At 37.8% G+C, this 27,172-nt stretch overlaps 1 protein-coding gene across 12 annotated transcripts in view; it reads right to left on the bottom strand.

Moving 5' to 3' along the window:
• Positions 1–27,172, bottom strand: part of MBTD1 (mbt domain containing 1) — a 39,983-nt gene that overhangs the window by 9,683 nt on the left and 3,128 nt on the right. For 6 of the 12 annotated variants that reach the window (XR_015703203.1, XR_015703202.1, XM_087750671.1 and 3 more), the window contains 14 exons: positions 22,248–22,449; positions 20,970–21,109; positions 20,002–20,116; positions 19,823–19,908; positions 13,414–13,531; positions 12,627–12,761; positions 12,074–12,162; positions 10,481–10,715; positions 9,849–9,904; positions 9,490–9,594; positions 8,470–8,617; positions 5,763–5,845; positions 5,195–5,429; positions 4,450–4,527 (listed from right to left, as the gene is read on the bottom strand). Coding sequence is in view for 10 of the 12 variants with exons in the window: in XM_087750671.1 (XP_087606797.1) it covers positions 4,450–4,527; positions 5,195–5,429; positions 5,763–5,845; positions 8,470–8,617; positions 9,490–9,594; positions 9,849–9,904; positions 10,481–10,715; positions 12,074–12,162; positions 12,627–12,761; positions 13,414–13,531; positions 19,823–19,908; positions 20,002–20,116; positions 20,970–21,109; positions 22,248–22,449 (1,825 nt within the window). In the remaining 2 variants the exon portion in view is untranslated. Of the gene's footprint in view, positions 1–4,449; positions 4,528–5,194; positions 5,430–5,762; positions 5,846–8,469; positions 8,618–9,489; positions 9,595–9,848; positions 9,905–10,480; positions 10,716–12,073; positions 12,163–12,626; positions 12,762–13,413; positions 13,532–19,822; positions 19,909–20,001; positions 20,117–20,969; positions 21,110–22,247; positions 22,450–27,064; positions 27,151–27,172 lie in introns of all 12 variants that reach the window. The other 6 variants (XM_087750677.1, XM_087750674.1, XM_087750676.1 and 3 more) reach the window with 4 other exon arrangements.

Genomic DNA, 27,172 nt, shown 5'->3' on the forward strand with positions numbered 1-27,172 from the left:
TCCCTTTTGGATAGTCTCCTTATTAAAAATAGGCCAAAGACATTGTTATAGCTTTAAGAAAATTATTTCGTGCTCTGTGTATCAGTAACCACGCCAATGTTTGGGCATTCCCAACAGTTAACAATAACAAATGATGCTTAAAAGAAGTCCTAGGAACATCTGTACAACAATCAGCCTCTACATGAAAGGGGTAACAACCTGACATTTACTTTTTCTATCTTCATTACTAAATGTGTGCTCATTAACTACTTGTAAGTCATGATGACATAGGGGGAAATGAACATTATGTTGCCCTTTGTAGATTTTAAAGAAAGGAGAAAAAAAAAAAAAGCACAGCTGTACTCTCAGCTCCAGATTTACTTGTTTTTATGGATTAAGAAATTCTCCTAAACCAAGATCTCTTAAAATCTTCTCTTGTATTCTTTTGTGGTTGAGAAGTAAAACATTATGGCTGGATGCAATGCTTGTTAAATTGTTCCCATTTCGTGTTGAGGGTTAATTTAGCTGGTTATACTAGTTTCTGTAGCGACACAGCAGAACAGGAGTCTGACTTTCTTCTCTTTTACCATGATCCCATTATGGCAGAGTTCACTACGTAATCTGTTCTGCTTCTCGCTGAATACATGCTACTCGCTTCTCAATGGCCTCGGTAAGGAGGTGAAATACGGCATTAGAAATCTGCATCATTATACACAGCAGAATGACTCAGAGACATTCCGGAGTGCGTTGCGAGTACACGAGAAAAATATGTGGAAGTAACACCCTTCTGTGCTAAAAATAATCTAGTTTAATTAAGACATATACAGAGTTTCTTGTTAATCACCTGTTACTTTACCATGAAAGCACTACTACCGCATTACACAGTTTTATGATTGAAATCCTTTTCAAAATAAGACTTTCTATTTATTTTTATTTACAAGTGCTGAACAATAAAAGACTACAGAAAACATTTTCTCAGTATTATTTCCTGTGACTCAGCACTTCTGTTGCCATAACCTATTAAGAGTAACGATGTAGGAGGCAGCCAACTATAACCTTTCATGACCTTGTTCTCTCATCTCCTTTTGATGATTAAGTAGATTTCAAAGTACTGAGTAAACAGTCGAGAAAAGAAAGCCATCAGAAGTTCTTCCTTGTTTCCATAGCCCACACTTACTTCAGGTTAGTGAGAAATGAAGAACATAGTCCATTAGAACAAATCTCCTTCCTACGGCACCAGATAAGGGGAATTTCCTTTCCAGTGTTTGTGTCACTGTCAGAGAGAGATCAAGAAACTTTTGCAGAGGTATTAGGTGGAAGGACAGGGATGAGGGAAGGAGCAGGATGGTCTAGCATAGCTTGCTAAACAAAATCTGCTCAGACAGACCAGACTTATCCAAGAACAGGTCCTACACGAAGGTAATTAATGATATAGCCATCTTTCCCTAGCTTAAGGCAACAGCACTCATAACTTTCTCTAGATATTCTCAAATCAGCAGGTTTTCTGTACCTGAATTCTATTTAAAAAAAATACTGCTGCAAGATTCTGAACAGGATCTGGATTTGACTGTTTATTTCCTCAAACAGCAGAATGAAGAAACAGTGCAATGTTTGAGGCAGCTAACAAGAGGTTGCAAGAACTTCCCCGGCACCGGCTTTATCTGTGGCACTCACTGGTCAACTCCTTTTTACGTCCGAAGACCAAAACAGCACAAGTTGCTTTCTGCAATGACTAGTGCAGAAGGTTCCAGTTTGCCTTAATCCATCCATTCACAAATCTACCAGGAAGACAAGGGGTTTAATACCTCACATTAGTTCTACACAACTGCAGCACGGCTGCACAGCTCTTCATTTAGGTCAATTTTTCTATCACGGGGAAAGCCCCAGATAAAAACAAAGTTGTAATCTCATTTGACACAATTCTCGAAATCACTGCGGGAAGCCAGGGTAGACCTAACTCAGAGTTTAGCTGCAGGTCCTACTCAGAATGAAGATACCTTTTTTCCTATCCCAGGTCAATGGGCCCTTCCCCGATAGCTAGATCTGTGATGGAACAGAAATCAGTGGATGCATCTTATTTCAATACAACAAACTACCACTCAAAGAGAAAAAGATTTGAAATAAGGGAAATTGATGACAGATTTTTTTTTAGCTCATGCAAACCTGTCCGATTTTTTTTTTTTTTCCCAAATCACTTCAAGATTAGCTGATTAATTCAATGAAAAAAAAAATTATAACTCTTCTGGTTGAAATTGGATTACTCTAAAATAGATCAGCATCTGTCTGCAGACCCCTGCTCTAGGTTTTATGCAAGAGTTTTCTTAGGGGCAGTTAGTTCACCTTGCACAATTCAACCTAGCAACTGGTCCATTTAATCAGACTTTACAATGAGCGTCAGACTCACTTAAGAGTTCTTTTCCCTCACCGTGTTTAAAGCTTTATTTTCATGAAATCTTTCACCTTGCCAGTACTTTCCTCCCATATCTATTCCTTTATCTAAGACAAGTGGCCAAAGGCACGTGACAGTCCTTAGAAATCCACATCGCTTTTTGGGAGTCTCCGATCATAGCACTGGCAGTAATATTGAAGTCAAAGTGATCAATGCTTTGTAAGATAAGGCTGTCCAGAATTTAAAGACCACATAAGGATTCATCGTCAGGAAATACGATTTCCTACGAACAGCTGCAAAGCAGCTACACCTCACATCCAACAGCAGAGTTTGGATTTCAACAGCCTGTATATTTCCAAGTGAGTTTCTAAGGGATGGGGGGGAAAGTGTTCCATCTTTCAGGGAATGTGCCTTAAAATTTTAATTTTATAGTTGGATGAACTCAATTCTCAGAGCAACAAAACTCTCTGGAAACAAGTCTAAATAAGTCAAGATGATACAGATTCCAATGGTAAGAAAGGTCTGATGTTCTCACTTAGAAGAGTATTTCACACAATAAAATCTCTCCTAATGTCACATTAAGGACTGTTAAGATTATTGTTAGTCAAGTTTGCTAACTTGCAGGTAAAATAACTTTCAACATCAACAAGACTGTTGATTTGATTGTCTGCTAGGCTGTCCTATTAGAAAATATCTTGACAAAGAAGCAGGGCCAGTTCAGGATGACAGATCAATAGACCCTTTTCTGTAGCTGATCTGCCCATACGTCTGCAGTGTAAATACTGCACCTTCTTTCCAACTCTCCACTGTTTCCAAGAAAACACCAAAAGAATGAGTCAGCATAACGAGCTGATGCTCCAGATGTAATATACATAGTTAGGCTGTCTCGAAGTAGACCATCTACTTCTATCAAGACAAACTATTCCTGCTTATGTGGCAGAAAAAACCCCCTCCGTCCCCCAGTTGTAATTCATTCTTTTTTAAAAAAGATACGGTAAAATCTTGAGTTAAACATCATTAAAAACTGTGTAGCACTTCACACTATAGGCTTATCCTATGTTCTTATTTACCATGTCATCTCTTGCACATGCATTTCTTGTCCAATGGCTGTCACGTTGCTGCTGCTCTTGACTCAAGAGGCAGCTGCCTTTCAAAATTGTCAAATTATTGGAAAAACAGCTTGAGAACCTTTGGAATAAAACTGCCCTATGAAACTCCAATATTGCTTAGAGGAGAGAACACAGATGGATCCGATTTCCAGAGAAGAACGATGGGAGAAGGCACAAAGTCCTCTTACGATTGGCTGCCTCTACTCCCTTTATTTTACTCATACAAAACAGATTTTCAGTCTAAACTAACAGAGTCGTGGAAATAAAAATATGGAGGAATGCATAATGTGCATTTGTGCGAATTCAAATTGCTTGTGAATTTTGAAGATAACTTGATCTAGAGGGAAACAATTATGGAAAGAACCTGAATACTTCAGATTCTTAAAAACATCATTACTGTGTTTTACTGTGACAAGAATAGTCACATACAGCAACGCTATTTATAATTTCTGAAAATAATCATATACAAGTTTTATTTACATACAGCTTCCCACAGATGTCTCATCTAAAAAACTGGCAAATAAGTAACTTTTTTGTTTTAAAAAGGAACCAGCTAGATGGCAATTTAAATTTCCTACAACTCGTTCTTTCTGATCCAAGTAACTTGGTTCTTATTCCTACACCTGTGATACAAAACACAGAATTAACTGTGTTGATACCTGAGTATTTTGTATAAGGCAGTATACCTATACAGTCAATGTATTATTTAACTAAAATGGTGTCCAAATACCAAAAATATCGTAACAGTTGTCCACCTACAATTCATACAGATTATTATCAGCAACATCGACCCTGTTGCAAGTTATAAAAAAAATGGTTATTCTCAATGAAAAGGTTCCTTTTATGGCATACTGCACCTTTAACCATAACACCTGTTTACACACAAATATTTCCAAATAGAATAGGGACTTAGGGAGAGACCACAAACTTTTTAAACAACAGGAAAAGTGCAAACACTACTTTGTCACCCACTTTTCTTATGTCCTTTGTACTGTTGCGATTTAGCTTTTTTCTTCTGTTTTGATGAACTTGACTGGCTATCTCTTGATGCTGCAAAAAATTAAGAATTCAAAATTAAAGTTTAGTATTTTGGAAAAACACTTCAGAATGTGTCAAAGCTGCTACACAGCTCCAGAATTTCTCCTTAGTGACTGAACGAAGGCAGAATACCTTTATTGTGGGAAAAGCCTCCCATAAAACTACTAACACTAACTACTATTACTCTCCTATTAAACAACTAACAGTTCTCGAAATGCAGTTATCAGTTATTATCGTATAAATTGACCTGACAGGACAAGTCTTGATGCACTAAATAAAATAGTCTTCTCGCATAAATACTTCCGCGCACGAATAGCTATGCACACACTGAGTTCCCTCAAATTCAGTATGTAAAGCGTACATATTTGCAATCTTAAAGCAATAAAAATCCTCAGTGATATTAACCAGAACTGATGAGTAAGAAACAGGCTTTTTCCCTGGATCAAATAAGCATATTCTGGCATTAAAAAATAGTAAGTGGCCACAGAAACGCCCAGAAGAACTTTAAAAGTCAAGGTGGAAGAGACTAGAACTGTGTATTTCTAAGCATTAGCAAGAATTTGTTCTATTTTTGTTATGCCTGGTGACCTAACTTGAAAAGGATGAAGTTAGCAAAACCATCACACACGAACAAGGACCAGTAAGCAACTGTTACATCGCTTACAAAACAGGAACTTACACTGTGGCGCTGGAGGCTGTAGCTGATACCCAGTTAGCTGACACCATCCCACTGGATAGAGGTCTGGGGACTCGCAGTCCACCCACTGATCATATTCATCTTCCCACCCATCGAAGTGTATCCTCAGAAGACGATGGATAATGCGAGTTACTGTGGCCACACACACCAGGCGAGGTTCCATCAGATCAACAGCCTCCAGTTTCATTCCCACATGAAAGCCATGGTTTGGAACTTCCTGGAAAAGCAAACACAAAGGCAGCAAACATCAGTAAACAAACGTGTTAATTAAAATGGTTTAAGCACAGTGTTGAAGTGAATATTTCGTTCAACTTAATGTAGGAAAATACCAAGTATCATTTATGAAGTTTCACGTACCCCTGTATTTACGCAACATTTCAGAAACATTCAAGCTTAATATACTCAAATGGTTCTTATTTTTAAAAGTGTCTGTTGTCTTAGCTTTTCAAAATTGGATTTAATGAAATGGGTCAATCCCACGGACTACACAGACAGAAATTTAAAGATAATACTAATTACAATTTAAATACACATGTATAATGTTTATTACCTTATTGAAAAGCTTTACAGGTGCTGCTATTGAGTCAGTTTCCCTGAGGTAGTCAAACCATTTAAAAGGGAGTTTTGCATAACCTGTGAATTTTAAACAACATTTTCATACATCAGCTGCAAACTTCATGCATAAGAACAACAACAAAAATAGTATATTGGCACTGTGTTATGGCTAAAAAGACAACAAAGAAGCAAAACATTAACATCAGAAACTTCCACTCTGAGCTTTGGTTTAAGGGACAAGACAGTCATCTGGACATTGCCCATTTGCAACAAACAAGGTGAATGAACCTCTGGATAATATAGAAAGTGTCATTCAATGTTGAGATTAATCGTTCGTAATTGAAGCTTTCTGTCCGCGTAGGTCCTTGATCTCTACAATGCCCCACACAAATGACCCAGAACAGATCATGAAATTAAGCACATCCAGTGTCTTTCCTGTGGGGAAAGAGCTCCACTATTGAAACACTTGAATTGTTAGGAACAGAGTGGTAAGAACAAGCATGGATATTTTAAAACGTAAATAAGGCTAAAAATAGCAATAATATGGAAAATTACAAGATTTTTTTTTCAATCTTAAAAGCTATTATAAACGGAAGAAAATAATCTCTCAAATATATTTAGCTTTTGTTCATCTACTGAACATGCATAAAACACGCAGGACTATTTTTTACTTTGGGCAACTTCTACAACTGCTTAACCCAACAATTCTCAAATTCGAGCTGGAGCAACAATAGCTTGAAAGATTCCTTTGTAGCAGTATGCCACGGCAGACATTCTGAAAAGACTGCAGCGCAGCGGGCATGGCACGGGGAGCTAAGGGGAACGGCTGGATCTCATCTAAGCGGGGGTGGAGAGCTCCCGCTGAGTCGTAGCTCAGTATTGCAGGGCCAGGCTCAGGAGGTGGCTAACACTCACAGCCCAAAATGCAATCCTGTTCTTGAAAGTGTCTAAGCATCTTCGTCTTCTACTGATTTCAGCATGAGATGAAGATGTTTGGAAGGAACGAGCTTACAAAGTCCAATGATTTCACAGCAACTTATTTAAGATATCCACACTGCCAAATGTAATTGGGAAAAGGGTGTTCACGTGAGGTATGTAATATCTGCATGAACAAATGTAGCTGGATAGCTAACAATTAATAAGGGTAATAATGTATCAGTTCTACGTATTAATGCTTTTCGTCTTAATGCACAGTTCCTCTGGCTAGACCACTGTATTTGTACGCAAGTCCTTTAATTAACTTCTCGCCACACACACTAGAGATATGTGCACGTGGTCCTTGTCAGAGTAATCAGAATTAAGAAACTGTCCATTTTCAAGCCCAAAATTTGGAAAGCAAAATACACCTCTCGTAAGAGCCAAGAAGCTTTGATTGCTTTGATCCTATTAAGTATGTTAATGTGCATTATGTCCTGTATTTTACTCCTGTTAATTCCTCTTTCAAATGACTTTTAGCTTATTGCACGAGTGATTTATAATCGCCTCTCAGTGGATGATACAGGACTGTTACGGAAAACTGCAATAAAAGGGAAAATATAGACGTAGATAAAGAACAAGGTTGCCACGATACAAGAAACACAGAAGTATCATAAATCTGTTAACAACAAAATTCACATACTGTTGTGTAAGTAGTGTTTGAAGAGGAAAAGTTTCATCATAGAAGGGAGGTTTTTTCCTATTCTGTATCATCGATTTAATGTGTTTATTTCTAAATTGATTGATATGTATTGATATGCATGCTTTTTCCTCCCACAAAAACTCTTCCTATTGCAGGAGACTCTTGCACCACATATTTCTGAGGGGTGATTACGCCCATGAATTTCTAGGCAATAAATTCACTAAATGAGTTGACTGAAAAAAAAAAAAAAAATAGTAAATCTGTCCAACTGCACTTTCCACATACTCAAAGATGACAGATTCATTAGTGTGCAATAATGAAAATGATATGAAATTAATTTTCTTCGTGTTGCATTACACTGTCTTTGTAGTTATTACCTAGAAAAATAATTCAATAAATTCAAGTAGAAGCCTGCAAGAATGAGAATGGAGAAAAAAATCCATAGAAAACCATCATTATCTGCTGTTACCCAGCTAGTTACAATCCTCTTTATAAACTGCTAGACCAAGACAACAAAATGGAAAATGAAGGCAATACAGTCTTCTGTAGGCATACGTGCTAGTGGACAGACAGCTTTTTCTCACAGAAGGGATTACGCAGCATACAGCTCTAACGGCTGCTTCCTCGAAGCTCAAGTTTGCGCACATTCTTCAAAAAATTAACAGGTGTTGTTGCGAATTAGCCTAAGTCTGAGATTCTTTAATCCTTTCGTTAATCCTTTTGGTGGCCAGGGCTTCCCAAGCAATGGCATATTCTGAACAGTCCTTTCAGTGACTAGCATACTTCCCATTCACTTAATGGATATACTATTCAACTAGCAACTACCCTCAATTTCTCACAGCAAAAGCAAATTATTTTAGCCAGAGAATCAATCAGATGTTCAATTTGACTTTTTCTAAATGAAAAGTTTGTTATCTCTGTTTTAGATTACTTTGATGTTATGCTGTTGCATTGGTTTCAGACTTGAGAAAGTCCTAAAAAGTGACATGAATTTTGTAGACTGAGTTAAGAAACAAAGCATATGGCACATACAATATCACTGAAAAATATTCAAAATAAAATGTGGTCAGAATGCTATATGTACCTCTGGGTGGAGTTAGTTCAATCATGTTAATTTCACAGAAACCAACAGGGAAAATAGAAGGGGAAGTGGCATGGTAACAAAACCAATCAGACCCATCTGCTGCTTCTGAGCCATCAATCCCAATCATAAGATAGCCATCTGCTAAAACCTTTGTGAAGAAAAACAAAATTTTACATTAAATACCTTTAACTGCGTGATAAGGCTAGAAAGAAAGCATGCCATGTTTCAAAAGAGTGAAAAATAACTCAATAATAATGGAAGTACACTTAGAAGGACATTCAATTATAACAAAACAAAAAACCCCAACTCATACCTGTCTCCAAGATGGTGTGTGCTATTGTCAAATGTACCTTTAACTGCATAGTTATGAGAGATGAACATTTCCTTTTTCTGCTCTCTAGTTTATTTCTCTTGTGAACATCAGTTCTACTTCTAAAGCTTCATAATTCAGTCTACTCTTTAGCTTGCAAGGATATTCTGCACACCATTAATAAGAAAAAAAGACTTGAAATCATAACCACGCTCCTCATTGGTAAGGTTATGCAATTCTGCTAAGCTACTTTTTACATTTTGTTCCTCTTTTAAAAGAGATTTCACAAGGATGGGATCCCTTTCAATCAAGCTAGGAAAAAAGTACATCCTTAAAATGTCTTCATAGACTTCTGCAAGCGAGCAAGATGAAGTTTCTTTCTGAACAGTTGCAAAACATTTGGTATAATTAGCAGAAGATTGTCCAGCAAATTAATCTCACAAACATACTACATTCTAATTAAAGGTAAGGCTGAATTTCCACAGAAAAAAAAAAGTTACATGAGTAACACAAAATAAAAAAAAAGTTACATGAATATTCTTTTTCATAGCAGTGGTATATAAAGAATTAATGGACGTATTCCATAAACATTCACTGTGTGAACGAACTGCATTTATTATGTTTTCAAGTTTTTTGTTTCAAACCTGAATAAAGGTGAGTGAATAAAAGTTTCCTATCTACCTTCCCAAAATACACATTTGTTTCCTTACCTTTCTAATAGTTGCCACACATATTGCCGAAAGGTTTAAGGGGTCTATAGCTTCCAATTTCATTCCTTCTTTAAACCATTCTCCAGCTGCGTCAACCTCTTTTACCTAAAGAATCACATAACAGGACCAGAAGCTAAGAATCTATTAACCCTGGAACAAAATATAACCCCACACCGTCAAAGCAACAGATTGAAATACCTGTTCTATCGTCTCTGCTTATGTCAAGGAGACCAAATTAGGTTTGAATAAAAAAAAGTAATGCTTGTGCTGGGCGCAGAGTTTCAGGTCTGCTTTACACACACTAGGAACTAAAGGTCCTCAGTCAACTGAGAAAACAGTGTTCTTGCCAGCAAACTCACCTTCATAAATAAATGTGGGGGTGCATCAAAATGTCCCTCCTGTTTCTTTGTAATATCTGCAAGGAATATTAGTACATATTATTCAGAAGTTTTGTTAATAGAGCAGACGGTATGTTTTTCTGAATGTTAACTAGCACAACGCAATCATATTATTGGTGTGGGAGGCCACAGTTATAATAAGACTACCACAAAAGTCTCGAGGACATAATCCATCTATTTTCCTTATTGACTTCTACCTGAATTACCTCCATAACAGAATCTCATTTATGGAAAAAAAAAAATCCAATATTTACAAGACCACTTGATTATGTAACAAAATTGATACAAATATACACAGAAGCTTTTGCAAAACATTGGCAAGTCAACTACTTCACACTATGTTATGACAGAAAATTATAGATTTGTTTATATAATTATATATAATCACTTTAAATACATGTATGTAGCCGGTTTTAGCCAACTGTTGAATACTACTTTCCAAGGGGAATCCCCGGCACTGTTAGAGACATTATTTCTGGTAAGTAGCACTGTCCTTGATTGCCCTAACTACTCAGTACTACAGTACTGCTTAAGTCAGTCTTCTCCGAGCCAATGCTGCCCACAAAGACACCTCTAAAACACAAGCAGCTTACCAGATCTTTTGAATCTGTGTCCTATACTTCGAGACCAACCAATATGATGAATGAGCGGACTGTACATATGGCACCAGAAGTCATCGGTTTTGTCTTCGCTTTCTTCATACACCAATCTTAACCGTCCCCCAATGACACTTTCCACAACTGCTACCCTTGTTCGACAAAGGTGCGTTTTGTCAACAACTTCTACTCTCATGGAAGTTTTGAATGGATACTGCATACTCTCAGACACCTTAAAGTAACAGGAAAAAAAAAAAATCATTCTGTAAGAATATACAGTTTTCTCTTTGTCATCTGTCTTTGCTATTATAGCGCAGTATCAATGCACTTCTCATTTAATTCAAGTACTTGTTAATCAACCTGCAAAAATGACACAAATTATTTCTCTTACATTTCATTGTACATGGGGAAAAATGAAATGTTTCAGAAAACTAAGTAGAATAGATGCTACAATGCTTTAATTGTATCAAAGTACAGCCCCTAATACAATTCTCACATAGATCACAGGAATTTTCCATTGACTTAATGAAAGTTTGTTCAGTTGTTAACAATGAATAAAATTATCTTGAGAAACAATTTTAACAAAAAAAACCCCCAAGATGGGGTTTTTTGCTTTGTCATCCACTCAAAACGTAGCACTTCAAAAATAGGATTAAAATACTTTATTATAAAAGGCATGGAAAACAAACCTTCAACATAATTAAAGCTAGTCACTCACAAACATATTTCTTCATAATATACCAAAAAGAAAGAAAGAGAATGGAAATAGATGTTAATCTCCCTGGTGACAATACATTCTGTTTAAAAATCAGTATCTGTCACTTGCCATTTCCATTATGAACTCCTCACAGTTTTGAGATCTTGCCAATTTAATCTGGCTTCCAACTGAGCCAATTTTTAAATAGAAATGAACAACTGCAGAAAGGTTTGTGGTTTTGTTTTTGTTGGTTTTGGTGGTGGGTTTTTTTTTTTTAGTATTAGATGCAGTGTAAGATAACAAATAAGTCTCATATTCCTACTAAAAGCTAGGTACCATCTCACAATATTAGTAAATAAACTTAGAGCACACTACACAGGCATCTGCCACACTTAAAGACATGACTTAAAGACAGCAAAAAAAAAAAAAATCTACTCCAGAGCAGATGAAAAATACTAACATTTAAAAGTATGTACTTTATTGCATCTAGATATGTGCTATGTTAATACATTTTGTTCGGTTTCTTGAAATAGTGCATGATAAAAATCATTCCTGAATTAGAAAAATCAGTTTTAATTTTTCTTACGTATCACAGGGTAGCTTTTCAGCACTTTTTTTTTTTTTTTAATTGGGGTATTTTAAAATTAAAATAGACTAGCTAGTTTTTAAAGTAAATTACTTTCTGCTAGAAGAAACAGTTTTCCAAATACGTACTGACAAGTGTGGACATAAATGGAGAACAGAGATCCCAAGGAAAACTGTATTTCAGGGAAGAAACTACTGTATCATCTTCACTATAAAAGGAGCTAATGTGCCATTGTAAAATACTTCAGTTCTTCACATTGTGCTGCAATTTCGTTTATAGTACATCATTGACATTGCATCAGCCTTACCTTCTGAGAAAAGTCAGGAGGAAGTGTTTTGGCACCAGTAAGTCGTTTCACTAGAAAAGCTTTCCAGTTTGTGTATTTGTGTTGGATGGCTGTTGCAAATGAAGGGGAAAAAATAAGCCACTGATTTTTAATTGTGTCCATTAGAGACAATATTAGAGTCTGGAATATGTAAAGAAGAAATCCCAGATGACTGTTAAAAAGCCTGGATGACAATTATGACAAAAACCTCTTTAGAGAATGAATGCTACCCAAGATTAAGTTTATGGGTACGTCAGGGCAAAGAATTTAATAACGAAATATAAATAAAATCGGTGCATGTTCACATCACTGATTAGCTAACCGCTTCCACCTTGATCTTAAGAACTTTAAGTCACATCAGATGGGCTACTCCAAGAAACGCTTTCAGCATCAGTCAAGTCCTTATTTTTCCAAAAGTTAAAATAATTTATCCATAACTGTTGAAAGAAAGAATACTTTGATATCTGAACCATGAGCAAATTTAGTTTATTAATAAAGACTTTTATCTCAACCAGTAGGGCTACTATTTACATACTTCGAGGAGGGACTAGGGGCTTCCCACTGGTTGCGCACCAACCAACTGGGTGGATGTCAGACCCACAAACGTTGCACCAGAAGTCAAGACTCGAATCATTTTCAAAGCCTTCGTATCTTAGCAGCGCATTGTAGCCTGAAAGAAAGCAATCCCATTTAAAAAAGACAAAAATTAATCAAGATTATAAAAGATCTATTAATATTTCTTTACCAATCATAATGTATATTACGTCGGGTTTTCTAGACTAGAACTTTTTACAGAACATTATTCTTACGTCACCTTGCTGCATGTTATTAATGCACAGAATGGATTACGTTGATAAATGTGCGTGTGCTACCACGTAAGTCAAATTTTAATTAAAAGTTCTTTAACTATAAACCTGTAGAAGTTATATGTAGGAGGACAAAATTAATTACCCACAGTATCTGCTTTTTCATATCTCAGCTATGTGACCTTGAATTTTTAACGTTACTTTTAACCAAGAAAAGATTCGTATAACGAGGCTTACTTGCCAGCTATTATACAATTGCCTCTCTCCTCAGTCTGCACTGCTCTTACTGTACTCTGAGGCAATATAAAAAAAGCCCAGGTGTTCTCAAGCTTCACTGAAGCCACTGTAAAACTGTGTAACATAGTGACAGTACTAAAACATATAACCTATTGACACAGCTCTGACAACCTAACCAGTGTCAACATTCTGCTAACCAGGTGACCACTAAGTAGATTATTAGCTCCCTGCACACAGTTACTTTGATTATTTTAATAATTTCAACTCAAATATATTCACCTGCTAATTTTACAATTCCAGCTATCCAGAAGACTTTGGTAGGTAGGCTGCAGTCGGTGTTTGGAACCTCCACTCGCACTCCTTCTGAGATATCACCCCAGCATGTCCCCATAGGTGCCTATCATTTAAGGTAGGGGGGGAAAAGTCACCAGTTCACCACATGAAAATGATTTTTTTTGTTGTTCTATTAGCGTTTTACAAGTGACTTAAAAAGACAGAACAATCACTATACAGGATAAGACATAAACATATGTTTAGAAAACAGTTGTTCTATGAAAACCTAGTTTGGTTTTGATTGGAACCTTATGCGTAGTATTGTAACTGTATACAATTATTACTGTGTATTTCCTGCAAAAACTATAGGATTCCAAGTTTAAAAATCTGTAAAGCACAAGCACAAATTGCATATACTCACAGGTCAGCTTTATTCTACTACATTTCAACTAGGTGCATGCTGCTGATTTTAGTAAGAATGATATAATTCCTCTGCAATTCTACTTGCAAGAAAATTATGGTACTTTAAATTCACACCTGTCCCACAGACATCAAAATCTTTACATTCTGTAAATCAGAAGCATTCCTGAAAAAATGCCTAAAAGTTATTTCCTGAATCTATTCTGACGATTTATTATGGTGGGGTTTACCACCCACTGGTTCACAGCCTCTCAGAGGACCAGGCTTTCTTATCACCTGCACGCGATCATTCCATCAAGCAAGCAAAAAGAACAGAAGGCTGAGTGGCACCTTTCTAATGAATGCAAGAGCAAACGCGCAGCTAGATTCCTCACACCCTGTCCTGAAGGCTTAGACTAATGTGTTAGCAACAAAAAGAAATACAAGCTTGATGAACTATTACAGATTTGGGGAAACTGGTGATAAAAATCACATTTAGTTTGCTATCTCAAGAGGACCATTGTGTTGAACAGAGCATCATGAAAAGACAGTCAAAGACGGCAGAGATATCAGAAATGGACAGTGCTGGAGAATCTAAAACCTTAAAAGTGACTCAACTGAAGTTATATTGGTAACAAAATGGAAAATGATTCTATCTACATTAAACTAGAGATCACCAAGAAGGGAAAGATTCAGATTTAGGGTATTTTAGAACAACAGTCATATCAATTCTAAGGTGTTCTGAGAAAACTAAATTCTTATCAGTTCAGAGAATATCCAAGTATCGCAGGGACAACCGAAAGGATCCCCTGGTTCTGTACCGTAGCGGGCAGACAGTATTCTAAGGCTGGGTCTCATTTACAAAGCTCTTCACACAAACAGAGAACGTAACAGCTCAGTAGGAACAGCCTCCAATTTCACTGAATTTTGGCGGAGAGCCACAAGTGAAGAAAGTTGGATTAATCGTGAATGATTGGAAATCACAAGACTGAAATTTTGCTGGCAATCAGCAATACCCAACTAGCAGCACTAATGGCCAAACTTATCTTAAAAAGGGATACCCTTCACTAGTAAAAATATTTAAGGCTAGACATGCAAAACTTAAAACTAGTTTTAACTATTAAAGGAAAAAAAGTTATTGCAAGTATGCCAGTTTCTTATTCTTGAAGCCTGGTCTCTTCATGTTCTGCTATGTCCCATCTACACCAGCCTAGACTGCAGAGCGCTCTTCTGCCACCTGGCAGACAGAGAGAAAACAACAACTTGAAAGGTGATGGCTTATTTTCACACACAAAATAGGCAGATACAGCTTCTTAATCAAGTCCTATTACATATTCGCTATCATCTCTAAATTGACGTGTAGCTTTTTAAAGTGAATTGGGGAAATAAACTTTTCAAACTGCATATTTTAGTAAATCTCATTGCCTTGTATAGAGATACGGATGAGGCCAAACAATCAAAAATAGCACTGCTGAATAATTTCACAGTCCAGCAGCACGTAACTGAAATATATTGTACTGCCTGCTCATCTATTCAGTTGATGCAGAGAGAAAAGTATATCAAAACACTTCTCCTCACATCAACCAGCAATGGAAATGTCTCAAATTTTTATTTCTAGAACGTGGATTGGTATAGAGGGAAATAGCAGAAAGTTAAATTTGTCCTTGTCTGTGAAAATATTGGTTCTGCTAGTTCTCCTACACCAATCCATATGGCTCACCCTTTAGAAGAACGACGCCGTCTTGTGTAGCATCACTACTGAAATGCCAGATAACATTACTGTCCTGAAGCGATGGTTTACAGTATACCTGGTATACTGCGCCATCTTCTCCTTTTGCACTCATTATGAATAGTCTTAAGGAAGGAAGACTGGATAAACCAAGGCTGTAACAGCCATCTTCCTTCATGTCTTCTCTGCCTTCATCTGATTAATCAATCAATGTTTGCACAGTGCTTCGAAAAACTCACAAAGCACTATGTAAGTGTTAAGTCTTATTCATCTGCTGGCTGGAAGGGTAACTCTGAAGTCTGGATTGGCATAGTGCGAACTAGCAGAACCATAATTTACAGGTAAGAACAAATTTACCTTTCAGACTCATGACGAAGAGATCCACTTCATGTCACTCCCAAACAAGGAAGATCTGGTTCATCGCTTCCTGCTCCGGGAGATGACTTGGGAGGGTTTATCTGTGAGCAGCAGCTGCCTTCTCTGCAAGGTAAGTTGCAATCAGGAAGGTCCTGTTTGACAGGAGCACCTAAAGGTTAAGTATCGCCACGTGCCTAGCTGAACAAAGATCTCCTGGGTTAAATTATTGGCTTCTAAAAGTTTGGGATGGCATCGACATTGCCATGATTTCAGACTTGAAACTTGAATCAGGATTTTAATGGCAAAGGGATGCTACCACCCCCTGAAGCATAAGGATACTACGCTGATACCCTGTGTGTGAACGGTACCCCCACAAAAGGTAATGCCAAAGACAGGGTGCCAAACGGTTCCAAACACACAGTCCAAAGCACAGCACTGCCACCTAGCGTAAAACCCTGCAAATGCTCCCTTAGAGCAAACGATTTCTTTCTTCATTTTAATAACAAAAGAAACCAAAAGAATGAAAATATTTCAGCTCTGGATTAAACTGGAAGAAAGACTAAAAAATTCTTAACTTCAGAAAATGTGCATCACGCTAGCAACAGAGGGGAAAAGAATAGTTACTATTAATTGTGCATTAAGTTGTACGTTAAGTAGTACTGACAAACGACTCAAAGCACTGCATGGGCTTTCACTTCTAGGAATGATTTAGGCCAATAAAACCGAGTACAGAAAAAAGTAAAAACTGTTCAGAAGAAAATGAAACTGGAACGCAGGTTAGCAGTGAGCACATTGTATGTTACTAAGCTATGAGACAATATGAAAAACATTAAATTAAGTGTTTTCCTCCTTGCATCAGCTACTGCTGTGTGTCTGATTAACGCAATTTGGAAAAAAAAAAGCTGCAAGGTGCACAAACTGTAATTCTGGCTTGGTCACAGGCTTCCTATATGACAGAAACCAAAGCGGCTTCTCTGTGTCAGCGTACTGAACTCCGAGGTGGGCACAGCTGTACTGTTGCTAGTGCGTTTCGGTAATGACGCTCAACGCTGAAGTCTGGAATGAAGGTAACAGGGAAGTACGAAAGCCACATTAAGGGCATCAAAAGACTTTGAAATTAATTCTTCTCACACAGAGAAAGAGATAGAGAGAACTTCAAGATTTAAACGTTTTAATTCTAAAATGTAACTGTTTTAAATTGAAGAGGAGATAACTCCCCAGGCAAAAAAACCACTGATCTGGGAAAATTACGTCAGACCTGAAATACTGAAGTACGCCAGGTTATTAAAAAATAATCAATAAAGCCAAATCCCACATCTTATAATTCCCTTAAATTTTCTTTAATATTGATCCCAATGTTCCCCATGAAATATCCATACGATAGACCCAGTACAACGAGATACAGATTTTATCTAATAACAAATTTAAGGGTAGATATGTCATGATTCTACTGTCAATTCAAAACCTCTGTTTTGAACAGAATAAGCTTCATATATTCCATCTTGCGGACACACACAACGTGCATGGAATCCATAACACGGACGGTAAACAAACATCAGCTACTACAAACTTTTACGAATCAAAGCAATATAGCACACAGAAAACATAGCAATAATCTTTCCAGACAGACAAAAAGAGTATTGTTTCTTTTAATTATCAACAGAGAGTGGGGGAGAGAGAGCAGGATCTCACAAGGGACTACTAATGTGTTTTCAGACTCTCACTGGTTTAAATAATATTTTTCAAAGAAATAATTATAGTAAAACTAAAAGCACATCAGACCCTTGTAACACTAACTAACGTCCACCAAAGAAGTCAAAATCTCCAAAGGAGACTGTAGGAGTTGCATTTTACTTGCACAAAAAAGGAAAAGGGGGACAGAAAAGAAACAACATTCAGGCTTCGCAGCACTGTTGCCATGCAGCTTGTGAAAATTTTCAAGGTAAAATGCGAACATTAGCACTGTATCTGTTCACGCTACTGGTGTACCACTCAACTTCATGAATGGAGCAGTAAGAAAGGATGACATAACTCATTTTAATATGGAATGTAATAGCATAGTTTACCAGTGACCTAACTATCATAGCTGTATCCTAACGAAGGGTGCCATACATCGTGAAGCATTTGTTGTTACAAGAGCACAGCCCACATTATCAAACAATACCTCTTGATACGTACTTATGAAATGACTTATTATAGCGCGTACATAACTGTGAAAGCAAAGTGCAAACATGCTTACTTAAGCACGTGGAATTCGATACAAATTCATGAAGCTATACTAACGCGAGGCTCTGTTCTGGGCAATAGTTAAGGCCTCTAAGCATAAAGGGTGCTATTCAGAAGGCGCCAACTGCCAAGAGCCCTCAGCTCCCACTGCTCTAGGAGTTGACAGGGCTCAGCATGAATTCCAGAACCGGACAGAAAATGTGTCTCTCTTCTCCCTTATGGACAACTTCCACGAAACAAAATGTTTGTTTTGATTGCAATTTTCATCAGCTAATTTTGGGCAAAATAAGACTTTTGTAAGAAGATGGAACACTTCAACTTCCCAAATAAAAAAAAACAAGTATGCTGATAAAACACTTTGTCAGTAAGTTTTTACTTGAGATAGAAAGTCCTGACACTATCTTAAGCAAGATCTAACAATTGGAATTTAAAAAACACATTAAAGACAGATGGTGCTAAGTGTTTTCCTCATCCTCTAGTTACCTTCTGTAACGACTGAGGACTTTTTGTTTGGAATTTTTGTAACTCTAATACAAAGAAAACCAACCTCTTTAATTTCAGATTTATAAAAAGCCTTCATTTTCCTCTATTTCTACACTACCTGGCAGCCCGACTGACAGGGAGAATCTGACTAAAAACGAAGGAAAACAATCCCAAATCCAAATATGTAACCAAAAGATCAGTTCAACATAATGGAGCAAGCCTGACTCAATTTAAAAAGCCTTTTGTAACTCTTTCTAATATTGCATGACATGGTTGGTTTGATACTCTGTAGTGCATTTGATGATTTTGCACCTTGAATGGGAGAAAAATAACTTCGCAAGTGTTTAAGAGTCCTCCTTTTAGTTTTTCCTTTCTTTACAAGAGCATGTATGATGAGAGTAACTGATAGTGTTCAGAATGGTTTTAAAGGACAGATAAAAACAAACATACCTATCTAAAAAGCAGTCATACTAACACAGTTTACAATGTAAGTTTCATAGTTGTGCTGGTTTTGGCCGGGATAGAGTTAATTTTCTTCATAATAGCTGGTATGGGCCTAAGGTTTGGATTTGTGCTGGAAGCAGTGTTGATAATTCAGGGATGTTTTGGTTACTGCTGAGCAGTGCTTGCACAGAGTCAAGGCCTTTTCTGCCCCCCACCCCACCCCACCCCACCAGCGAGGAGGCTGGGGGGCACAAGGAGCTGGGAGGGGACACGGCTGGGACAGCTGACCCCAGGGCTGTCCCACACCGTATGGCGTGATGCTCAGCACGTAGAGCTGGGGGAAGAAGAAGGAAAGGGGGGGACGTTCGGAGTGATGGCATTTATCTTCCCAAGTCACCGTTATGCGTGATGGAGCCCTGCTTTCCTGGGGATGGCTGAGCACCTGCCTGCCGATGGGAAGGAGTGAATGAATTCCTTGGTTTGCTTTGCTTGCGACCGCAGCTTTTGCTTTACCTATTAAACTGTTTTTATCTCAACCCACGAGTTTTCTCACTTTTACTCTTATGATTCTCTCCCCCATCCCACCGGGGGGGGGGGGAGTGAGTGAGTAGCTGGGTGGGGGCTTAGTTGCTGGCTGGTGTTAAACCACAACAATAGTCCAAGGCAATGAAACATACTCAGATATGAATGTTTTGCAAAAATGAATTCAAGAATTGACATGGACTCTCTCTCATGCACACACACACAAAAGGATAGCACATATTGAAAAATACTTACGTGCTTAAAACAGGTAACAGGAGCTGCTGTAAAGCTATTGCTACTGATGTAGTTACCCCAGCTGAAACCTTCCACAGGGACAGCTGCTAAGAGAAAGTTATTTTATTTAGGAAGCTGCTAATGAGCCACAAATCTTGTATTACCAAGAATTTGTTTCAGCTCTGTTCATAGGCCATTACCTGCTTTAGTCTTTGCCTGGTTTTGTAAAGTTGCTTGGTACTGAGCATATGCTGCTAATTTAGCCACTAAGGGTTGTTTTTGTAGAACTTTAGCCTTCTTTGTTGGAGGTTTACCCTAAACCAAAAAAAACTAAGTAAATAAAGTCTTTCCAAACTCCCATCAGGCAATTTCAATAGGTCTGTAGCATATCTCTGGTACATGTAACTAAAATTAGAACACCACAGAATGGAAGTTGACTAAGTATCACAAAACTACATGTAATATTAAATAAATTTAAAAACCAGTAGCAAAGAATGTCCAAAAGATGACTTTTGTACTAGTATTCCAACTCGAACAGCATTATAGATTCAATGTTGTTTACCTGAAAAAAAGATAGCTCTTAAAAGCAGGTGAAAAGGAAGAACTTTTCATGTAATTTATACCAATGCAATTTCTTGGCATTTGTTGCAATGAATTCGTGATAGGATATAATGGTATTTCCTGACGTTTCTATCTCTTTTCTTGAATATTACAAAAATACCTTCATGATCATTCAATTAATATTTTAAGTGAACAGACCAAAACCCATTTTGCAAATCTATATAGTTAAGAAAACCCTCAAAACCAAAGCACAACAATGCTAAATAAACCTTTATGCTCTCTAAAGCCAGAAAGTATCTTGGGTATGAGATGCATGGAATTTCAAGTCACTACATATGTAGACTGAAGATTTTTCCTGATCTTTTTCTTGCAGAAGGGCCACTGCAGCAGAAATGAAATAAGGAGTCAGTATTCTCTGGAATTTGCTCTGCTGAGCAAAGAAATTTGTTCAAGCTGATACAGTTTTGAGTTCTGGATTACAAAATCACTAATGTGAAAATTTTAATGTGTTAAGAAACTTATCTTAAAACATCATGCAAGTTTTACAAATGTACATGTTTTACACACACAGACTATAGTAAGTATATAAATAAAATGGTGTCTGTACCGCTACCTGAAGTCTGGCCAGAATGCTGGCCTTCTTGGAGTTCGATGAATAGCTTCTAGAGCATGACACACTGCAGAAGCGTTTTGTTTTAGAGTAAAAAGCGTCACGGACACCAACCATTCCACACATCTCGCATGTAGCTAATCAGAGGAGAGAAAAAGCCAAATGTTGAGAGTGTAATAAAGACCTAAGTAAAAATTCAGAATAAAGACAACATAAGGAAGGTCCTGTAGGTGGCATGACCAAATAGTTTCTTAGGGTTTGACCCTGAAGAGAATTGCACAGAAAAATAACTTAAAATAAGAACACCACCACAAATGTCAGTGAAACATTAAGAACCTCAAGCTCATTGGTGAAAGGGTGCCTCCTTTCTGCTCCCTGTTAATTCTACCACTGGTACAAGTGAATGACCCAGCTAAATCAGCTAACGCCAATTTCTGCGTTTTCATGGTTCTCGAGGAAACGTCTGCTTTGAATCTGGGCCTGCCAATCTTGATTTCCTCTAAATATTTAATACTTCCGACCTGAAATAAAACCAGATCTCTTTTTTGAATCTTAAGGTAATGTACCCAAAGTACCCTAGCCCACCAATATTCTCTTCTAGCTTCAGAGGCTGACAGAATCACCCACTGAGTTGTTCCATGATGAGTAAGAGTTTGTGACCAACTTATGCCAATGAGACAATACCAAGATTCACCTAGAGAGAGCTCTACTAATCACTAATGATTTTGGCAAAAATATTTTTTTCTCCAATGATAGAAGCAATCTTTTTTTTAATTTTTTCTAGTATCCTCCAGCTCACAGCTAGTCAGTAGTGAACAGGTATACACTGACAGACTCTATACAGTAGCAGTAATGAAGTTTTCCTAGTATAGGAAGAAATACATTTTAATATATTATATATAGAACATAAAGGGTAAAGAGAATATATGCCCAAGTGTAGAAAGAACACACTGACATTTTCCTCAAAGCTCAAAGGACAAAAACAATGTACATGAGAACATACACATGCACGTGCATATATACACAAACACATTTGATGGGAGGGTGGATGTTCCCACACTCTTTCTTTCCTGACAGCAGGATTCAAAATCTATCTTATTTCAGTTCAGCTAAAACCAAACAATTCCCTCCTCCCAAAACAAACCATCCGCAACCCTTCAGCTGTTTTGGTCCCTTTTCAGTTGGGACCAATGTTTGGGACTGGACCTTCGCAACTCACAGCACAGGCTAAAACCAATAAATATCAAACTCTGTACTCATGCACCACATACTCACCCATGCCAGATTTGCCATCTGGGTAAGTATAGACCTGTCCATTGTTCTTTATAATTGGGAGACTGGACGGCAAAGGAGCAACCTCCTCTTCACTCTCATCTGAACTGGAGCTGCTGCTGGTGTCCTCACTACAACTATCATAACCGTCAAACATCCCGAATGAATCACGTCTTTTCCTTTCTGCTCGTGAAGTATGTTCTGTCTAAAAATTAAAAACAAACAAACAACAAAACCCCCAAAGAATAGCAGAGCATTCTGAATGCAAATCTTTCAAAGTCAAGCTTAAAAAGTTTCAAAGGTCAAAGTCAGCCTTCAAAAGTAGATGTGCTAACAAACTGCTCTATCAGCACAGAGATACGAGCCATATATTGCCAATTAAATTAGTATCGGTATAGGCAAAACTAGCCAATTTTTAGTATTGTGATATACAGGAAGAAAAATCTATCTCACAATCCACTGAGAATACACAGTAGCAGTCCCATAGATTTCTTTTCCTTGGTATCTTCAGAGTTCATTAAACCTGATGTGCTGAATAATGACAGCCACACAGATCTTATATGCAAATGAGCACATTCCAGATGGCTGCAGCCAATGTCACTAAAATTCATTCAGTTGAGAAAGCTGGGCAGAGAAAAGACAGTTCAACCAAGAGGGGACTTATTCCACAGAACAGATACGAGAGTGTATCTCTGCTCTCATTGGCTTGTGGGGTTATCGATAAATCACTCGGCTTCCCTATGATTCAGTTTCTCACGTGTGGAACAGGAATACCTCTCCACCTCGCAGGGATGTTCTGAGGATTAATACATTAACAATTATGAAGAGCTCAGTTACTATGGCAATAGGGTCTGTATAAATGCTAAAAGATAGAAAGGTGACTAATTTGCCACTGTCATATACAAAAACTTGTTACATAATAGAGTTTTCCTGTAACCAAAAAATCTGAGGTCAAATAAAAACATACAATTTTGAAGAACGCATAACAGTTAAGCAATTTCCAGCGAAGACATTAAAGAAGTATAAACAATAGATTAAGTGATGCCTTTTTTCTGATGCACATCCAATACATGCATTTTAATACAGTGACAATTTTCACTTTATTAATATCTTACATAGCTCTACTGAAACATGCTACTGCTACGTGAGCAGCCCTCATTAAGCTAAAAAAAAAAAACAAAACAAAAAAAACAACAGAAAAAATTTCAATGTATTTTCATTATCCTTAACAGCACCCACTAAGTTTGAGAGGAAATAACAGATAAAGAGAAGACAAAGAAAAATTCTACAATAGAAGCACAAGTTAGGAGAATGAAGTACAGCCAAGAAAACAAAAAAAATATTAAGAAAGCCTTTGCCTCTACTTCTTTTTCCAAGAGCTAATTTTATTTAAAAGTCATTGTAGACAGAAAAATAATAATATGCAATCGGACTTTTCCTTCTTAAATTGCCTTTGGATTCATAGCTTTAAGATTTCATCACAGTAATTCCCCAAATCCCTTTCCTAGAGAGTATATGCCTGAACATCTTTATTGTTGGATCTCATCCGAGACTTTTTCTGCCATGCTATCCCTTTATTATAATTTTTTTCTATTCTGCTTTGCAATCTGAGTAAATCCTATTATGGAAGGATTTCCTTGTAGTTAAAAGGGAAAACCGATTTCCACACTGACCCAATCCTAGCATCCAATTAAAAAACAACCAAACAAAAACCAATAAGCATAAAAGGCTACGCAGTAAGGTAAACAAATTTAAAACACTTAAAGCAGCTCTGGAACAAAACAACAACAAGAAAAGAGTCAGTGTAATGTTAATTATGCACACATTCCTCAGCCAGCAAGTCAAAATTACATTAAAATCCATCAAAACTTAGGATAGGGCATAACTTGACAACTCCCTGAAGGAACGGACATCTGCCTGAAGTAGCCAGGGTAACAGCTGCGATCATCAGAGGAAACACTGAGCGATGGCAGAACAAAACCTCGGCCTGACCTGCACTGGTGACAAGCCTTACCTCCACACTACTACTGATGCTACTGGCCAACAAGATGCAAGATCAGTTATTACTTTGTGTGCACGTGTGGGTAGATTAAGGCAGAAGTTGAGCACAACGTTGCCATGGATACAGTGTTCTGCGAACAGTGCCAGTAATTTACAGATCAGAACATGAAGACTAGTCATCTTCCTCAAGATTTCATCAACTCCTTAATGTCTCACAACATTCAACTTTCCTTGACCACAGCCTCCGCTAAGAAATAAAAGGCAATACCATATTAACCGTGCACAACTAATACCAGAACACCATGATGCCTTCTAGTATTATGGATAGATCGAGCTCCTTCCTCATTCACTCATCCTCCGTAAGCCAGCTGATCTGATTTCACCAAGAGATCAGGGCCTCGTCCCACATAAAGGAGGACTTCAACCCTTTAGTTGGAGGCTGCAGTACAAGGTAGTCTAGGGACATCCCTTTTCCACTCCAGACTGGAGAACTCTGGACCCGCACAGCGGTTCTGCTTTGCCCGGTACTTTGCTGGCAGAGGCCTGAAATGCTGCGGCAGCTCAGAAGAAGGAAGAGAAGCGCAGCCCGTTCCCAGTCTCTCCAACTCTCAGTGCTGCACTACAGAAACTCTACAGCCCGCGCTGCTCCCACTGCAAGGGAAGGTGAAAGAAGAAACGGGAGGTTGGAGGCAAGATGCAGGACCAGTGGCACGGGGGGGAAGGCAGGCTGCTCTAGGCAAGCTGAAGCATGGTGCAAGATTACAATTGCAGATACCACTGGCTCTTTTTTTTTTGTTCTTCTTTTGCATCACATATATTTCAAACTTCAATATTACTGCCAAGCCCTCTTTGCCAAAGTATCCAGAGAGAAAGAAAATATTTGCACTTTCTATATGGAAAGTTGGGCCATCTACTAAGAAAATCATTCTTCAGCATTAATACAGGTTCCTAAATAGCAATCATCAAGTTTGTGGAGTTTAACTACGCTGTCAAAACAAGTCTAATATATCACCTTTCCATTTACTTTATACTTGGCCAAGTTGTCCCAGCTCAAGTTATGAGCAATTCAAAACAGCGGCCTTGCTTATTGTTTTAAAATAATACTGTAGTTTTTATAAAACATTTTATCGAAGCTTTTGCCAGAAGGTGACCATGTTTGCCAGATAAATTATGTAGGACATTCTTCATGTTAATTTACAGTTGTTATCTGGATTGTATTTCTGGGGAAACTACTCAAAATACGTTTTGTAACAAAAAAAATTCAAAGTACTTTGTACGTAGAAGTAGGTGGAAGTTAGGGAAGATGATATGCAAATACCTATGCTGGAATTTTGCTAGAGCAGATCAAAACATATCTATTTTGATAATAAGCACCACTGAGGTTTTTTAACCCATGTTGAGAGACAGCATTTGTAGAAACAAGCGAACAGCACATGGAATCTCCGATAACCCTTCCCGCAGAATGTAGAGGTCCTATTTGTTTGCAAACCCCGTCTAACACCTGAAATAGAAAAAAGTTGGGGTACAACTCTGAACTCAAAGATCAAAAATGGCATCCTTACGAAAACGACAATCTATGCCTCAAGCAGAACCATAACTGAGATAGAGCAGCTGCTTTGGTAACAGCAGCCGCCTGCAACTCCTGCTGAGTTCTTGCAAGTGAAGAGCAGCAGCATGCCTCATCAGCTGACTAGCAGTATCTTGTCTGTCTTGACAAAAAAGCACCTAACCATGGTAGCTACAGGACCTCTACAAATGGCAGCCTCAGAAAGAACAGCTCATTACCCTGCAAGGTATTCCCACTGAATTTTGAGACACTGTCCATGAGAATGCAGTCCTTCACCCCAAAAAGCTACCACTACTCCAGTAGTAGCAATTTGATCTAACAATTACAACTATAGTAAGATCAATCCATGTTTCACAACATAGGCACAGAAGGAAAAAAAAAATTGTTTCCTACTCTTAGAAGCTGGATTTAGCACCAAAAATCATGCTGCGGAGGTTGTCTTCTCCTCAAAACTGAACCAGATCAGCGTTCTTCACCTTCTAAGAAATGAGGGAATAGCAGCCTGCCTATCTGCAAAACATGCTTTGAGCAAGAGTCTGGCTTGCTATAAAACTTAGAACCTTGTAGCTGGTTAATACCAAAAGAGCAGTACCTTAAGTAACTCCACCACTAAGAAAGAGTCTACTAGTACGTTAAGCAGAAGCAATGCACAAACAAAAGAACAAGACAAACTTTTAGGCATACTGGCCTAGGCTTATTTTCCTAATGAGATTACCAGTTCCTCAAGAGGAAAGATTTTTAGGCAGAGCAATACAAAGTCTAGGGTAGCAGGACTGGCAAATAAGCCTGTACGACTATTTGCTTGGGGGTTTTCTTGCATACTTTTCTTTATTGAAGGGATGGGTGGAGAAAGGAACTCTTAAGAACTGCTTTCTTATTCTGCCCAACTTCCTATTTTCCTGTTCTTCCTCTCCTCCCTGTGAATACTTGGCAACAATGTATTTTTAAGAAATACCCTTAATTAACCATTACACAAGGCAAACGCTACGATAAAAGAATATAGTTAAGGAAACCGGTTTCCCTAAAAGCAGGAAGGTAGCTCTAAACAAATATGAAAAATAACTAGTTTTTCACTCTCCTAACATATAGTGCTATACACATACAGTTGAATTTGGTCAGCACATTATAACATACATTCTTTGGGCGTAATAGCTACTCTTTCAGCATAAAAAGTTGGTCACGAAGGGTGACCAGTGTATGGCCAAAACACAAAACAAAACTATTTAATGTTAATTAGATATTAAATACTTACTCAGGAAATTGCTTTAGTGTCTTGAGGAAGACTATGCTCAAGTATTGGCAAAATTGATGAGAAAGGGTTTTGAAGGTGAAAACTTGCTGCAAAAAGGACCCCATGATT

Source organism: Nipponia nippon, unplaced genomic scaffold, assembly GCF_047370975.1.
Source record: "Nipponia nippon isolate SJK-2023a ecotype South Korea unplaced genomic scaffold, ASM4737097v1 scaffold_14, whole genome shotgun sequence".
NCBI lineage: Eukaryota > Metazoa > Chordata > Aves > Pelecaniformes > Threskiornithidae > Nipponia > Nipponia nippon.